This window comes from Pseudophryne corroboree, chromosome 1 (genome assembly GCF_028390025.1).
Source record: "Pseudophryne corroboree isolate aPseCor3 chromosome 1, aPseCor3.hap2, whole genome shotgun sequence".
NCBI classification, from domain to species: Eukaryota; Metazoa; Chordata; class Amphibia; order Anura; family Myobatrachidae; genus Pseudophryne; species Pseudophryne corroboree.
Genome location: NC_086444.1, coordinates 433883994 through 433901995, shown reverse-complemented (window position 1 = coordinate 433901995; position 18002 = coordinate 433883994). Strand labels below are relative to the sequence as shown.

General features: G+C 46.8%; 1 protein-coding gene across 2 annotated transcripts in view; it reads right to left on the bottom strand.

Moving 5' to 3' along the window:
- SDR39U1 (short chain dehydrogenase/reductase family 39U member 1) overlaps positions 1-9742 on the bottom strand; it is a 34038-nt gene extending 24296 nt beyond the window's left edge. Inside the window, exons 1-2 of one of the 2 annotated variants that reach the window (XM_063913488.1) lie at positions 9561-9742; positions 8723-8829 (exon numbers count right to left, since the gene is read on the bottom strand). In XM_063913488.1, the coding sequence (XP_063769558.1) occupies positions 8723-8829; positions 9561-9576 (123 nt within the window). In that variant the 5' untranslated portion in view covers positions 9577-9742. The other variant, XM_063913487.1, reaches the window with a different exon arrangement.
- Between the last annotated feature and the right edge of the window lie 8260 nt (positions 9743-18002).

Here is an 18002-nt window from a genome sequence, read left to right as displayed (position 1 = left end):
AAAGACGGTGTCTTTTTCTGTTGGGAGGTGACCTGAGGTAAAAAAGTGGATTTTCCGGCTGTTGCCGTGGCCACCAGATCCGATAGACCGACCCCAAATAATTCCTCTCCTTTATACGGCAATACTTCCATATGCCGTTTGGAATCCGCATCACCTGACCACTGTCGCGTCCATAAACTTCTTCTGGCAGATATGGACATCGCACTTACTCTCGATGCCAGAGTGCAAATATCCCTCTGAGCATCTCGCATATAAAGAAAAGCATCCTTTAATTGCTCTATAGTCAATAAAATACTGTCCCTATCCAGGGTATCAATATTTTCAGTCAGGGAATCCGACCACACCACCCCAGCGCTGCACATCCAGGCTGAGGCTATTGCTGGTCGCAGTATAACACCAGTATGTGTGTATATACTCTTCAGGGTAGTTTCCAGTCTCCTATCAGCTGGATCCTTGAGGGCGGCCGTATCAGGAGACGGTAACGCCACTTGTTTTGATAAGCGTGTGAGCGCCTTATCCACCCTAGGGGGTGTTTCCCAGCGCGCCCTAACCTCTGGTGGGAAAGGGTATAATGCCAATAACTTCTTTGAAATTAGCAGTTTTCTATCGGGGTTAACCCACGCTTCATCACACACGTCATTCAATTCCTCTGATTCTGGAAAAGCTACAGGTAGTTTTTTCACACCCCACATAATACCCCCCTTTGAGGTACCTGCAGTATCAGAGATATGCAAAGCCTCCTTCATTGCCGTGATCATATAACGTGTGGCCCTATTGGAAAATACGTTTCTTTCTTCACCGTCGACACTAGATTCATCTGTGTCGGTACCTGTGTCGACTGACTGAGGTAAGGGACGTTTTACAGCCCCTGACGGTGCCTGAGACGCCTGGACAGGTACTAACTGGTTTTCCGGCCGTCTCATGTCGTCAACTGACTTTTGCAGCGTGCTAACATTATCACGTAATTCCATAATTAAAGCCATCCATTCCGGTGTCGACTCCCTAGGGGGTGACATCACCATTACCGGCAATTGCTCCGCCTCCACACCAACATCGTCCTCATACATGTCGACACACACGTACCGACACACAGCAGACACACAGGGAATGCTCTTATCGAAGACAGGACCCCACTAGCCCTTTGGGGAGACAGAGGGAGAGTTTGCCAGCACACACCAAAGCGCTATAAAAATGTATATAAACAACCCTAAAAGGTGTTGTTTCTGTTATATGCGCTTAATATATAAAAATATCGCCAAAATATGCCCCCCTTCTCTGTTTTACCCTGTTTCTGTAGTGCAGTGCAGGGGAGAGTCCTGGGAGCCTTTCTCACAGCGGAGCTGAGCAGGAAAATGGCGCTGTGTGCTGAGGAGAATAGTCCCCGCCCCCTAAAACGGCGGGCTCTTCTCCCGGAGTTTGCGATATATGGCAGGGGTTAAATACATCCATATAGCCTCAAGGGCTATATGTGATGTATTTTAGCCATAGAAAAAGGTATTATACATTGCTGCCCAGGGCGCCCCCCCCAGCGCCCTGCACCCTCAGTGACCGCTGGTGTGAAGTGTGCCGACAACAATGGCGCACAGCTGCAGTGCTGTGCGCTACCTTATGAAGACTGAAAGTCTTCTGCCGCCTGTTTCCGGACCTCTGGACCTCTTCAACTTCGGCATCTGCAAGGGGGGTCGGCGGCACGGCTCCGGGACCGGACTCCATGGCTGGGCCTGTGTTCGATCCCTCTGGAGCTAATGGTGTCCAGTAGCCTAAGAAGCAAATCCATCCTGCACGCAGGTGAGTTCACTTCTCTCCCCTAAGTCCCTCGTAGCAGTGAGCCTGTTGCCAGCAGGACTCACTGAAAATAAGAAACCTAAAAAACTTTTTCTAAGCAGCTCTTTATGAGAGCCACCTAGATTGCACCCTGCTCGGACGGGCACAAAAACCTAACTGAGGCTTGGAGGAGGGTCATAGGGGGAGGAGCCAGTACACACCATGTGATCCTAAAAGCTTACTTTTTGTGCCCTGTCTCCTGCGGAGCCGCTATTCCCCATGGTCCTGACGGAGTCCCCAGCATCCACTAGGACGTTAGAGAAACACCATGATCCCTCTCTTTGGTAAATCCCTGGCATGTCACCTATACACACTGGAATCAATTTGGCAAAATAAACTCGCTTGCATTTATCTCTTCTGTATCAGCTGGTTAACTGTCTGTTTTAGTTCTCATGTGCAGGCCGGTAGCCATGTAATTGTTGGCCAACTGGGTCGAATACTGCACCAATTCTACATGTGTGTGCCCAATATTAAACAATAGATTTTAGTCAGTGTAATTTCAGCTATAAATCACTATTCCTGTATACGTAGGCTTGCCATAATATCCCTTTAATCCAAGACACCTATGATTACACAGGTTCTGTGGCTGACAAAATTCATGCCTGCATTTCACCTGGTTTTAATCCGCCACAGAACCTGTATAAAACAGGCAGCGGTGCAAGAGGGCGGGTACGGTGTACCTTTAAGAATTAAGCCGTGGGTACGCCGTATGCATGTATACCTGGCAGTGGGGGCATATCCAGCACTGGGGGGACATGTGTATCTGGCACTGGGGGCATATCTGGCACTGGGGGGACATGTGTATCTGGCACTCTGGCCATATCTGGCACTCTGGGGGCATTTGTGTATCTGGCACTATTGGGGTCATATGTGTATCTGCCCCTCCCCCATATGTGTACCACACCCCATGTGGCATTTGGCCACAACCATTTTTTGGCACGCGCGCCTTCGTCGCACACACACAGTACCTGTAAGACATTTTTTCTACTTGCACCACTGAAAACAGGTGTCCAAGATTACAGGGATATTATGGCAAGGCTATGTATTCACTATATTGTTTATGCACAATGAAGTACTTTACGTCTGTTCACTAAAATAAGATTTTACTTACCGATAAATCTATTTCTCGTAGTCCGTAGTGGATGCTGGGGACTCCGTCAGGACCATGGGGATATAGCGGCTCCGCAGGAGACAGGGCACAATAATAAAAGCTTTAGGATCAGGTGGTGTGCACTGGCTCCTCCCCCTATGACCCTCCTCCAAGCCTCAGTTAGGATACTGTGCCCGGACGAGCGTGCATAATAAGGAAGAATATTGAATCCCGGGTAAGACTCATACCAGCCACACCAATCACATCGTACAACCTGTGATCTGAACCCAGTTAACAGTATGATAACAACGAAGGAGCCTCTGAAAAGATGGCTCACAACAAGAATAACCCGATTTTTGTAACAATAACTATGTACAAGTATTGCAGACAATCCGCACTTGGGATGGGCGCCCAGCATCCACTACGGACTACGAGAAATAGATTTATCGGTAAGTAAAATCTTATTTTCTCTGACGTCCTAGTGGATGCTGGGGACTCCGTCAGGACCATGGGGATTATACCAAAGCTCCCAAACGGGCGGGAGAGTGCGGATGACCCTGCAGCACCGAATGAGAGAACTCCATGTCCTCCTCAGCCAGGGTATCAAATTTGTAGAATTTAGCAAACGTGTTTTCCCCTGACCAAGTAACTGCTCGGCAAAGTTGTAAAGCCGAGACCCCTCGGGCAGTCGCCCAAGATGAGCCCCCTTCCTTTTGGAATGGGCTTTTACCGATTTTGGCTGTGGCAGGCCTGCCACAGAATGTGTAAACTGAATTGTATTACAAATCCAGCGAGCAATCGTCTGCTTAGAAGCAGGAGCACCCATCTTGTTGGGTGCATACAGGCTAAACAGCGAGTCAGATTTTCTGACTCCAGCCTTCCTGGAAACATATTTTTCAGGGCCCTGACAACGTCAAGTAACTTGGAGTCCTCCAAGTCCCTAGTACCCGCAGGTACCACAATAGGTTGGTTCATGTGAAAAACAGAAAACACCTTAAGGAGAAATTGAGGACGAGTCCTCAATTCTGCCCTGTCAGAATGAAAAATTAAGTAAGGGCTTTTATATGATAAAGCCGCCAATTCTGACACACGCCTGGCTGAAGCCAGGGCTAATAGCATCGTCACCTTCCATGTGAGATATTTTAAGTCCACAGTGGTGAGTGGTTCAAACCAATGTGACTTTAGGAAACTCAAAACAACATTGAGATCCCAAGGTGCCACTGGGGCACAAAAGGAGGCTGTATATGCAGTACCCCTTTTACAAACATCTGAACGTCAGGCACTAAAGCCAGTTCTTTCTGGAAGAAATTCGACAGGGCCGAAATTTGAACCTTAATGGACCCTAATTTTAGGCCCATAGACAGTCCTGTTTTCAGGAAATGTAGGAAACGACCCAGTTGGAATTCCTCTGTAGGGGCCTTCTTGGCCTCACACCACGCAACATATCTTCGCCAAATGCGGTGAAAATGTTTTGCGGTTACATCCTTCCTGTCTTCGACCAGGGTAGGGATGACTTCATCTGGAATGCCCTTTCAGGATCCGGCGTTCAACCGCCATGCCGTCAAACGCGGCCGCGGTAAGTCTTGGAACAGACAAGGCCCCTGCTGGAGCAGGTCCTTTCTTAAAGGTAGAGGCCACGGGTCTTCCGTGAACATCTCTTGAAGTTTCGGGTACCAAGTCCTTCTTGGCCAATCCGGAACCACGAGTATCATTCTTACTCATCTCCCTCTTATGATTCTCAGTACTTTTTGTATGAGAGGCATAGGAGGGAACACATACTCTGACTGGTACATCCACAGTGTTACCAGAGCGTCCACCGCTATTGCCTGAGGGTCCCTTGACCTGGCGCAATATCTAGTTTTTTGTTCAGGCGGGACGCCATCATGTCCACCTTTGGTTTTTCACAACGGTTTACAATCATGTGGAAGACTTCCCGATGAAGTCCCCACTCTCCCGGGTGGAGGTCATGCCTGCTGAGGAAGTCTGCTTCCCAGTTTTCCACTCCCGGAATGAACACTGCTGAGAGTGTTATCACATGATTTTTCGCCCAGCGAAGAATCCTTGCAGTTTCTGCCATTTCCCTCCTGCTTCTTGTGCCGCCCTGTCTGTTTACGGGGGCGACTGCCGTGATGTTGTCCCACTGGATCAATACCGGCTGACCTTGAAGCAGAGGTCTTGCTAAGCTTAGAGCATTGTAAATTGCCCTTAGCTCCAGTATATTTATGTGGAGAGAAGTCTCCAGACTCGATCACACTTTCTGGAAATTTTTTTCCTTGTGTGACTGCTCCCCAGCCACTCAGGCTGGCATCCGTGGTCACCAGGACCCAGTCCTGAATGCCGAATCTGCGGCCCTTTCATAGATGAGCACTCTGCAGCCACCGCAGAAGAAACACCCTTGTCCTTGGAGACAGGGTTATCCGCTGATGCATCTGAAGATGCGATCCGGACCATTTTTCCAGCAGATCCCACGTAAAGGTTCTTGCGTGAAATCTACCGAATGGGATCGCTTTGTAAGAAACCACCATTTTTCACAGGATCCTTGTGCAATGATGCACTGATACTTTTCCTGGTTTTAGGAGGTTCCTGACTAGCTCGGATAACTCCCTGGCTTTCTTCTCCGGGAGAAAACATCCTTTCTGGACTGTGTCCAGAATCATCCCTAGGAACAGTAGACGTGTCGTCGGAAAAAACTGCGATTTTGGAATATTTAGAATCCACTCGTGCTGTCGTAGAACTACTTAAGATAGTGCTACTCCGACCTCCAACTGTTCTCTGGACCTTGCCCTTATCAGGAAAGCGTCCATATTTCTTTTAAGAAGAATCATCATTTCGGCCATTACCTTGGTAAAGACCCGGGGTGCCGTGGACAATCCAAACGGCAGCGTCTGAACTGATAGTGACAGTTCTGTACCACGAACCCGAGGTACCCTTGGTGAGAAGGGCAAATTTGGACATGTAGGTAAGCGTCCCTGATATCCAGTGACACCATATCGTCCCCTTCTTCCTGGTTCGCTATCACTGCTCTGAGTGACTCCATCTTGATTTGAACGCTTGTATGTAAGTGTTCAAATATTTCAGATCTCACCTAGCCGTCTGGCTTCAGTACCACAATATAGTGTGGAATAATACCCCTTCCCTTGTTGTAGAAGGGGTACTCTGATTATCACCTGCTGGGAATACAGCCTGTGAATTGTTCCCAATACTGCCTCCCTGTCGGAGGGAGACGTTGGTAAAGCAGACTTCAGGAACTTGTGAGGGGGAGACGTCTCGAATTTCCAATGTACACCTGGGATACTACGTGTAGGATCCAGGAGTCCACTTGTGAGTGAGCCCACTGCGTGCTGAAACTCTTGAGATGACCCCCTACCGCACCTGAGTCCGCTTGTACGGCCCCAGCGTCATGCTGCGGACTTGGCAGAAGCTGTGGAGGGCTTCTGTTCCTGGGAATGGGCTGCCTGCTGCAGTCTTCTTCCCTTTCCTCTACCCCTGGGCAGATATGACTGGCCCTTTTGCCCGCCTGCCCTTATGGGGACGAAAGGACTGAGACTGAAAAGACTGTGTCCTTTTCTGCTGAGATGTGACTTGGGGTAACAAAAGGTGGATTTTTCAGCTGTTGCCATGGCCACCAGGTCCGATGGACCGCCCCTTTATACGGCAATACTTCCATGTGCCGTCTGGAATCTGCATCACCTGACCACTGTCGTCTGGCAGATATGGACATCACATTTACTCTTGATGCCAGAATGCAAATATCCCTCTGCGCATCTCGCATATATAGAAATGCATCCTTAAAATGCTCTATAGTCAATAAAATCTTGTCCCTGTCAAGGGTATCAATATTTTCAGTCAGGAAATCCGACCAAGCCCCCTCAGCGCTGCACATCCAGGCTGAGGCGATTGCTGGTCGTAGTATAACACCAGTATATGTGTATATACTTTTAGGATATTTTTCAGCTTCCTATCAGCTGGCTCCTTGAGGGCTGCCGTATCTGGAGACGGTAACGCTACTTGTTTTTATAAGCGTGTGAGCGCCTTATTCACCCTAAGGTGTGTTTCCCAACTCGCCCTAACTTCTGGCGGGAAAGGGTATACCGCCAATAATTTTCTATCGGAGGAAACCCACGTATCATCACACACTTCATTTAATTTATCTGATTCAGGAAAAACTACAAGTAGTTTATTCACACCCTACATAATACCCTTATTTGTGGTACTTGTAGTATCAGAAATATGTAACACCTCCTTCATTGCCCTTAACATGAAACGTGTGGCCCTAAAGGAAAATACGTTTGTTTCTTCACCGTCGACACTGGAGTCAGTGTCCGTGTCTGTGTCTGTGTCGACCGACGGAGGTAAATGGGCGTTTTTACAAGCCCCTGACGGTGTCTGAGACGCCTGGACAGGTACTAATTTGTTTGCCGGCCGTCTCATGTCGTCAACCGACCTTGCAGCGTGTTGACATTATCACGTAATTCCTAAATAAGCCATCCATTCCAGTGTCGACTCCCTAGAGAGTGACATCACCAATACAGGCAATTTGCTCCGCCTCCTCACCAACATCGTCCTCCTACATGTCGACACACACGTACCGACACACAGCACACACACAGGGAATGCTCTGACAGAGGACAGGACCCCACTAGCCCTTTGGGGAGACAGAGGGAGAGTTTGCCAGCACACACCAAAAACGCTATAATTATACAGGGACAACCCCTTATACAAGTGTTTTCCCTTATAGCATTTTTATATATGTAATCATATCGCCAAATAAGTGCCCCCCCTCTCTGTTTTAACCCTGTTTCTGTAGTGCAGTGCAGGGGAGAGCCTGGGAGCCTTCCTCACAGCAGAGCTGAGCAGGAAAATGGCGCCGTGTGCTGAGGAGAATAGGCCCCGCCCCCTTTTCGGCGGGCTCTTCTCCCGGAGTTTGTGAGATCTGGCAGGGGTTAAATACATCCATATAGCCTCAAGGGCTATATGTGATGTATTTTAGCCATAAAAAGGTATTATACATTGCTGCCCAGGGCGCCCCCCCCAAGCGCCCTGCACCCTCAGTGACAGTTGGTGACTGTTGGTGAAGTGTGCTGACAACAATGGCGCACAGCTGCAGTGCTGTGCGCTACCTTATGAAGACTGAAAGTCTTCTGCCGCCTGTTTCTGAACCTCTGGACCTCTTCAACTTCGGCATCTGCAAGGGGGGTCGGCGGCACGGCTCCGGGACGAACCCCAGGGTGAGACCTGTGTTCCGACTCCCTCTGGAGCTAATGGTGTCCAGTAGCCTAAGAAGCAAATCCATCCTGCACGCAGGTGAGTTTTCTTCTCTCCCCTAAGTCCCTCGTAGCAGTGAGCCTGTTGCCAGCAGGACTCACTGAAAATAAAAAACCTAACTTAAACTTTTATTCTAAGCAGCTCAGGAGAGCCACCTAGATTGCACCCTTCTCGTCGGGCACAAAAATCTAACTGAGGCTTGGAGGAGGGTCGTAGGGGGAGGAGCCAGTGCACACCACCTGATCCTAAAGCTTTTATTATTGTGCCCTGTCTCCTGCGGAGCCGCTATATCCCCATGGTCCTGACGGAGTCCCCAGCATCCACTAGGACGTCAGAGAAATACAGTAGTACATATGGTAAAACTGCAGATGCTGTTTTATTATGACATTTTTTTTTCAGAACAGTGCTATACTGAAGAAGTCCGTTTGTCTGTAAACCTTAATGGATGATATAAGTGATTTAATTTGTTCACGGAACATTTCTGTGACTTGTGGCTGTTGCATTTTCACACACACAAAAGTAAACCCACACGCACTTGCTTACCCACGTGATCCTGTGCTCTCCGGGGTGACGAGAAATTATAGTAACTTTATGACCTCGCTTCTTTAATAACTGTGCCAGAGACTGGCCAATGAACCCACTGCCTCCTCCTATACAGAATCAAATGAGTCATTAACATCAGGCATTAAAGAGTAAAAATATTTAGTAAGAGCATGAAATAAAGAATCTACAAATACTCTACATATCAGTAGTGTGTTACAACTATCATAGATCCCCAACGCCACGTTTCTCATCACAGCTGAAAACACTTCTTTAATTGTTCTATATTCACTTTGCCATCCCACTTCCTTTCCGAAAAAATCATAAGCCTCAGCCTCACTCCAAAGAGCATTAATTTACACTGAATACAACATAGTAGTACAACCGACATACAGGGAAAAGCAAGAACATATTCCAAGCTTCATTGGAATAAACCCAAATCCTCTATTTCAGATCTTGCTTTTCTATGCACCATTGAGTTTTTAATGCAGAAGGTAAATAAAAATGTATTTATTGTAATCCATGACTGAAGGATGGTATTAGTAGTAATTACTTTATTATAGCCCTGATTACATCATACCACGCCAAGACAATATGAACCAAAGGCATGCAGCATGTTACTGCCACTGTGTAATAGAACTACACAAATATATAAGCCAGAAAGAACTTCAGGACATAAACATACAGACTATAGTGCTACACTGTTATCATATTAAGCTTCTAAAGCAGAAAACAATCACTGTTCACAGTTGTTTCACTTATTAGTGGTGCACACAGAAAACTTCTAATGGTCATCAAATCATAGTTAGGGTCAGGATAGAAGGCCATCACGTGATCTCACCAACAAGAACCCGCATAACTGCAGCAGCCGTAGGAGAGAGGGGGCCCGTATCCGCCACAAGAGCACCGCAGTGTTCTTCTGTGTTGGATGGCTGCTATGCATCCGTTCACGGTGTACCATCCCTGGCGGCACACAGTTGTCATTACAACAGCGACAGCACTGTTTTATCGGTCCTTCAGAAGACGTACCCGGCTTCACTCACTGAAAAAATCGCCAAATAAATGGCGGCCACCATACAACACGACGCACACATTTTCGGAGAAATGCTAAACTGTATTTTGCTCCTGTAGTAAGAAAATGACAGTTCGTCAAAATAATCATAGAGTTGATTACGTTGGGCGGTGGAGTGTCTACAGACAGAGTTGTGTAATATGGGCGCTCTAGAGCGGCCCCGTGTGGTTGTTCAGATGAAAAGTAAATTATTCTTGATTATGTTCTTTTTTTTTTTATGCTTGTGTTTTGTTATCTTACCTTGCAGAGCACACCTGGCACACAGCGCAGTCGCCCTGAGGACACAACGGCCAGCATTCCATGTCAGCGGCTTGTAATAAGTCAAACTGACTCATTACAAGCCGCATGTGCTGTGTGCGCCGGAGGAAAAGAGGAGAGGAGCAGCGTCAGGGAAGGACCTGGGGGAGGAGGAGTGAGGGAGACTGGAGCCGCAGCAGCGCTATGTAATTGGTAGCGGCGCCGCTGCAGCTGTCCCTCTCCTTCCGCATTAGCTGCGCTTCCCTCATCCCAGCATTAACAGCGGCGGCGGCCAGCCAATGCAGAAGGAGAGGGACAGCTGCAGCGGCGCCACCATCAATTACACTGCGCTGCTTTGGCTCCCGAGTCCCCCTCCCTCCTCCTTCTTCTCCCCTGCCCGGGATCTGCCAGCACCGAGAAGCCTGACTGCCTGAGCCAGCGGGGAGAGCTGGTATCTATCTATCTATCTATCTATCTATCTATCTATCTATCTATCTATCTATTCTGTCTGCCTTTCTGTGTAAAAGGATGCTGTCTGCCGTAATGTGTAATAAGGAAGCTCTTTCTGCCGTAATGTGTAAAAATGGGGACACTGTCTGCCATAATGTGTAAAAAGGGGGATGCTCTCTGCCGTAATGTGTAAAAAGGGGGATGCTGCCGGCCGTAATGTGTATAAAGGGGGACGCTGTCTGCCGTAATGTGTAATAAGGGGACGCTGTCTGCCGTAATGTGTAAAAATGGGGACATTGGCTGCCATAATGTGTAAAAAGGGGACGCTGTCTGCCGAAATGTGTAAAAAGGGGACGCTGTCTGCCGTAATGTGTAAAAAGGGGGCTAAAAGGGGGACGCTGTCTGCTGTAATGTGTAATAAGGGGACGCTGTCTGCCGTAATGTGTAAAAAGGGGGACATTGGCTGCCATAATGTGTAAAAAAGGGACGCTGTCTGCCGTAATGTGTAAAAAGGGGATGCTCTCTGCCAGAATGTGTCAAAAGGGGGACGCTGCCTGCCATAATGTGTATAAAGGGGGACGCTGTCTGCCGTAATGTGTAAAAAGGGGGACACTGTCATAATGTGTAAAAAGGGGGACGCTGTCTGCCATAATGAGTAAAAAGGGGGGTGCTGTCTGCCGTAATGTGTAAAAAGGGGATGCTGTCTGCCGTAATGTGTAAAAAGGGGGACGCTGTCTGCCGTAATGTGTAAAAAGGGGACACTGTCTGCCGTAATGTGTAAAAAGGGGGACACTGTCTGCCGTAATGTGTAAAAAGGGGACGCTGTCTGCCGTACTGTGTAAAAAGGGGACGCTGTCTGCCGTACTGTGTAAAAAGGGGACGCTGTCTGCCGTTTTGTGTAAAAAGGGGGGCGCTGTCTGCCATAATGTGTAAAAAGCGGATGCTGTCTGCCGTAATGTGTAAAAAGGGGGACGCTGTCTGCCGTAATGTGTAATAAGGGAACGCTGTCTGCCGTAATGTGTAAAAAGGGGACGCTGTCTGCCGTAATGTGTAAAAAGGGACGCTGTCTGCCATAATGTGTAAAAAGGGTGGCGCTGTCTGCCGTAATGTGTAAAAAGGGGACGCTGACTGCCGTAATGTGTAAAAAGGCAACGCTGTCTGCCGTAATGTGTAAAAAGGGGGATAGTCTGTGGTAATGTGTAAAAAGGGGGACTGTCTGCCGTAATGTGTAAAAGGGGCTCTACCTGATGTAGTGGTGCTACTGTGCATCGTAATTTGAATAATGGAGACTACTGTGCAACGTAGTATGAATTGGTATTATTTTGTGGCCACACCCCTTCCCCATGAAGCCACGCCCCTATATATTTTGCGCTCACCAATGCCATTTCTTGCACACAGCGCTAAAATGCCTAGTTACGGCACTGTTAACTGGCATGTCATTTTTACATATTATTTCAGTTTTCTGTATCTCCCAATCTAGGTTTATTTTACTTCTTTTGAAAGTTGTGTCCTAGAATTCTATGTTAACTGTTTAAAGTTCATTACACTTGATTTACATTAGACGTACCTTTTTAACCTTGCAAACTTAACAATAATACATATGTCATATTGAGGCATTTTGATTACCAATTGCAGCACCCCCGCAAAAATGTAGAATCCTCATTGCAGCAATAAAACTGGGTACACACTAAACGACGTGCATACAATACGATATCGCTCACGATTTCCCTTGAACTCCCGGACAAACGATATTGTGAGTACACACTGAGTGATATTACAAACAATATATGTCAGTTGTTTAACCCCCCGTCCGGCGCACCTCGGGGACTCCAGGGTTCAGGCGTAATGCAGGCGCCTGTTAGAAAATAGTCATTAGCACCTAATTAACTCAATTCTAACGCTCTTAAAGTGATCAGTGACCTTCATTAGGACGTACAAAGAGGGAAACCGTAGGTTTTACGGGCCATTTCAGCAGAAAATCTGAAGCAAAAAAGAGAAAACACGAACATGAGTATAAGTTTGGGCGCAGTGTGCCTGAGAGGCCTCCCTGACAAACCTACATATTTCCACAAAATATCCACAACCTTTGTAATTTTCATTCATAAAATGAGCAAAATAAACAAATAGATGAAAATAAAAGGAAAAATTAACCTTCAAAAGTCAGAGGAGTTTGGGCGCAGTGTGCCTGAGAGGCCAGGAGGACTAGGGGGGTTTTGAACAGCACCTAGAGATAGGAAGGTACTAGAAGGGACAGGCCCCTGCGCCCCCTTGGGGCGGAGAGGGGAGCGAGAACAGTTTTGCACCGCCTGTCAGACCAGCTGCCCATGACTGAGGGTTAACACTACCAAATTGTTGGGTTTCAGCCTAATCTAACATGTTGTTCATAGCATACACAGTGCACGATATGGTCCTAGTCGTTATTTGTTGAAATTGAGCTGCATGTACAGACGACAGAGACCGTCACTAACGACCTGCAGGAGCATGCATCGCTAGCAATATAGGGGGTAATTCAAACCTGATCGCTGCTGTGCGTTTGCACACAGCGGGCGATCGGGCACAAAGTGTGCATGCGTATGCACCGCAATGCGCAGGTGTGTTGCACGGGTACAAAGCGGATCACCGCTCAGTGATGGGTTTGTGCAACGGATCCGTTCGCACGGGCGATCGCAAGGAGATTGACAGGAAGAAGGCGTTTGTGGGTGTCAACTAACTGTTCTCAGGGAGTGTCTGGGAAAACACAGGCATGTCAGTGCGTTTGCAAGGAGGGTTCCTGACATCAATTCCGGTCCCAGACAGGCTGATGTGATCACAGCGGCTGAGTAAGTCCTGGGCTGTGCAGAGACTGCACAAAATCTGTTTGTACAGCTCTGCTACACATGCATTCCCACACTTGCACAGCTAAAATACCCTGCCCCTTTAGGCGGCGACTATCTGATCGCAGCAGTGCAAAAATCACTTGCTAGCGAACAGGTCTGAAGTAGGCCCCTAGTGTGTACACACTGGACGATAAAACATTTGCCACTACGAATAGTTGTTATCACCAAATTCATTTAAAATGTCTTCTAGTGTGTACCCAGCTTAAGGATTCCTTTTCGGAGGGAATGTACCATATTTAGACATCCCAGTAATCAGTAAGAAGTGAAGTGAATGTATACAAATTATTGCAATTAGAACTGCCAACAGCTACGGCGCACACAGGCTGCAACATTGCAGATAATGGGCTAACGCATATTGCATACTCTACGAGAATAGCCAGCAGGATCCCAAAAATTGGGTGATGTTCCCAGCCGCCAGGAACAATGGGCAAGTCTTGTGTATCTGATCTCCATCTGTTGTCCAGACCCGGCAGATGATGATGTGATTTGCCCTGAACTGTATAATTGTAGCCATGCTCCCCACTTTATAATGCCAGTAGGCGGCAACAATGGATAGCGGAGATGGTGGGGGGGTTAAGGTGTAGACACAATGATGTTATTCTTAGCAGAATAACGCCCCCACACTGCTGTTAGGATATAGTGCGCTCTGTACCTGTCTCCTTCTACACAGCAGTCTATGGGCACATCCCCTAGTGTTAATTCCCTAGTACCAAGGGTCACTCGGAGGTAGAGCTATGGGATATAATCCCTGCTCCTCCATCTTGGAGTGAATGAGAGAGACTGAGCCCTAGTGTGCAAGGGTGCAGAGTTGAGACCGGGAGCGCATCTCAGCTACAGAGACTCACAGCATTCCATTGCATGCATTGCGGCTCCAGAGCTGACGCTGAGCCTGGCGCCGCATCTTCTCTACAGCGGGAGTCAGACTGCATGGCTGTGCAGTCCTCCGTCCCTCACCACCGGAGACAACTCCTGATAAGTACCGCTACCACTGCTGTTACCAAGTATGATATAAGGGCCCCTAATTGCCTATATCAGTATTATATCTCAGTCACCTGTGTTCAAAAAATAAACCTGCATTACTGTTTAAGTCAGTAAGTGTGTGGACTGACGTCACTGCAGCAGGCAATTCCAATACACTCTGCCAACAGGAAATGGGCCCAGTCCCGCGCCCCAGACCCAGGTGTGCCTGAAGATTAATCCCCAGAGTGCTTTTAAATAATCACACAGACAAAGTTTAAAGTGACATATTATACAAGCGCAGAAAGGATGTATAGCACAGGACACAGCATGAACTTTGCTAAGCTGAAAGGTTCAGAGAACTATGCTACATGGAAGTTTGCCATGGAGATGCAGCTGAAGTGGGAAAAGTTGTGGAAGGTTTCTATAAACCCAGGAGCAGGTCCAAACCCAGATGACGTAGACAGAGCCATCGGGAAGATAGGTTTAGCTGTGGAGCAGCATGTCTATTCAGTAGTCAGTGGGAAAGTGTCAGCTAAGGACATGTGGACAGCCCTGCAAAATGCATATAAAGACATTGGTCTAATGAGAAGGATAAGTTTGAGACGCATGCTATATGGAACAAAACTCAGTGCCTGCAAGGACATGAATGATTACATTGATAAGTTATTGTCGATAGCTCAGCAGTTGGCATCTGTGGGGGCACAGGTAGACGAGGAAGAAGTGGCAATGGCTATGTTACAGAATCTGACACAGAATTTGATTTTTTGATGGTTGCATTAGAGTCAAATGATACTAAGCTGACAACGGAGATTGTAAGGGCCAAGTTGCTGCAGTTCCAAGAACGTATTCCAGTCGAGACCATAGCTGAGGGTTCTGCCTTGATTACAAAGGGCACAAAGTCCAAAAAGCACAAATTCAAATGTATTGTATGTCACAAGATAGGATATAAAGCTTCAGATTGCAGAATGAGAAATTCCAGTAGTACGCAGAAGCAGTGCGATAGGAAAAACGAGTCAGCACTGAATGTAGCAGACATTCACAGGAAGGATTGCTGGTAGATGGACGCAGGGGCCACTAGACATTTCAGTTGCAATAAGCATTGGTTCAATTCTTTAATCCCGTGTGTTCCCACTAGAGTTACAGGGATTGGAAATAAAGTCCTTACTGCATCACAAGCTGGGACAATCACAGTACGTTTAAGAATTGGAGGAGAAACAGTTGTTACAGATATCCAAGATGGTTGTACTTGCCTGATTTAGGAAGTAATCTCATTGCTATCAGTGTCCTAGAGAAAAAAGGCTACAGAGTCCAATTTCAGAAGGGCAAATGTATGGTGCATAATAAAAGAGGGACTGTTATTGCTTCAGAAACCAAGTGCAGCCAACTATATGTCCGGGACACTGAGGAGTGCACTGCAATGATGGCTACTGATGAAAAACAGTCAATGGAGCTGTGGCACAAACGCTTGGGTCATCTGGGATATGACAACGTCCAGAAACTGCAAGACGGAGTGGTAACAGGGATCACCGTGAGCAACTCTGAAAGACCCATGTGTGAGAGTTGCATAAAAGGCAAGCAAACTTGCAACCCATTTCCAAAGTCAGTTAATAGAGCAGAGACACCGTTAGCTCTAGTGCACACAGACGTATGTGATCCAATGGAGAAAGAATCAATCAGTGGCTACAGGTATTTCATGACTCTCATTGATGATGCCACAAGAATGACACACATGTACTTCCTTAAAGAAAAGAGTGAAGTGGTCAACAAAATTGTGGAATACAAAAATCTGGTGGAGAATCAGACAGGTCTGAAACTAAAGATCCTGAGATCAGACAACGGTGGAGAGTATGATAACAAAGTCTTAGCCGCATTCCTTAGGAAATATGGCATAAAGTATCAGCTAATTGCTTACACACCGGAACAGAATGGCGTGAGTGAGCGGGCAAACTGAACAATTGTTGAAAGAGCACGGACTATGTTAAGTGATGCTGGCCTGGAAAAGCAGTTTTGGGCAGAAGCAGTATCTACTGCAGTATACCTAAAGAATCATGCACCTACAGTGGCTGTCAAAGGTAAAACGCCACTTGAGGCGTGGTCCAGGAAAAAGCCAAGTGTCAGTCATCTTTGTGTCTTCGAGAGCAAAGCTTTTGCACATATACCAAAGGAGAAAAGGAGAAAGCTAGATCCAAAATCCATAGAATGTATAATGCTCGGATACTGCGAAGAAGGCAAAGGATGCAGACTTTGGGATGTTACAAGTAAACGTCTTCTTAAATCCAGAGATGTGGTATTCTACGAGACAGCACCACTAACTGGAGCAGTGGAGCAATGAGAAAATGTATCATTGGATGAACAGGCAGCAAAAAGCGTGTCTGAATCTGAGAGTGTTAAAGCAGACAACAAGTCAGGGAACAGAAGTTCTATGGGGAGCAACAAAGGTGTTCCAGCCAAGAAATACAGTGAGGAGTATGCAGACATAGCTTACTGTGAACCTCAAAACATACAGGAAGCAAAGTCAAGCAGTGATTGGACAGAGTGCAAGTCAGCAATTGATACAGAACTGTCAGCATTAAAAGATAACAGTACATGGACTATGGTTGATAGACCAAGTGACCGTAAAACGATTAAAAACAAGTGGGTTTTCTGGAAGAAGTTTAACGCAGATGGGACAGTAGCTTGTTACAAAGCCCACCTTGTTGCCAAGGGATATACCCAGAAGTATAGAATCGATTACGGAGAGATCTACTCACCATTTGCAAGGTATAGCACCTTAAGGGTAGTGATTGCTATTGCTACACTACATGATCTACTGTTATATCAGCTAGACTTTGATTCTGCATTCCTGAATGGAGCATTAGTTGAGGAAATTTACATGGAGGCAATCATTTCCAAATACGGAATGACAGATGCAAAACCAGTAAGTACTCCCATTGACAGAAGTGTAAAGATGGTCAAGGCCATGTCACCAAGTAGCAAAGGGGAGATAGAGGAAATGCAAGAAATCCCTTATCAAAATGCTATTGGTAGTCTGATTTATGCAAGTATTGGGAGACGACCTGACATCACACATGCAGTGAGTCGGGCAAGGCAGTTCACAAACAATCATGGGAGACAACAATGGATTGCAGTAAAGAGAATACCAAGGTACCTCAAAGGTACAAGTTCACAAAAGCTGAGATTTACAAGATCAACAGATACCAACTTAAAAGTATTCTGGGACGCCGACTGGGGATCAGATGAGGATGATAGACATTCTTATACTGGATACCTGTTTGCACTGGCAGGTGCAGCCGTAAGATGGGCAAGTAGGAAACAACCCACAGTTGCTCTTTCTACAATAGAGGCAGAGTACATCGCACTTACAGAAACTTCAAAAGAAGCGCTCTGGATAAGAGAGACTTTTTATGAATTAGGTCTTCTTTACCACAGTGAGATCATCAACATAAAGTGTGAAAACAAGGGAGCAATTGATCTTTCTTGTAGCACAAAGCATCATGGACGGTTTAAGCACATTGCTATAAGACATCACTTCATCCGTGAGTTGGTGGAAAACAAGTCCGTCAATGTGGAATATGTTGCAAAGGAAGAAAATATTGCCAACATGTTGACAAAAGGACTGTCATCACGCTTGTTAGATGCATTCCTGATGGAATGTGGACTAGAATATGGTTAATGTTGATTTATTCTT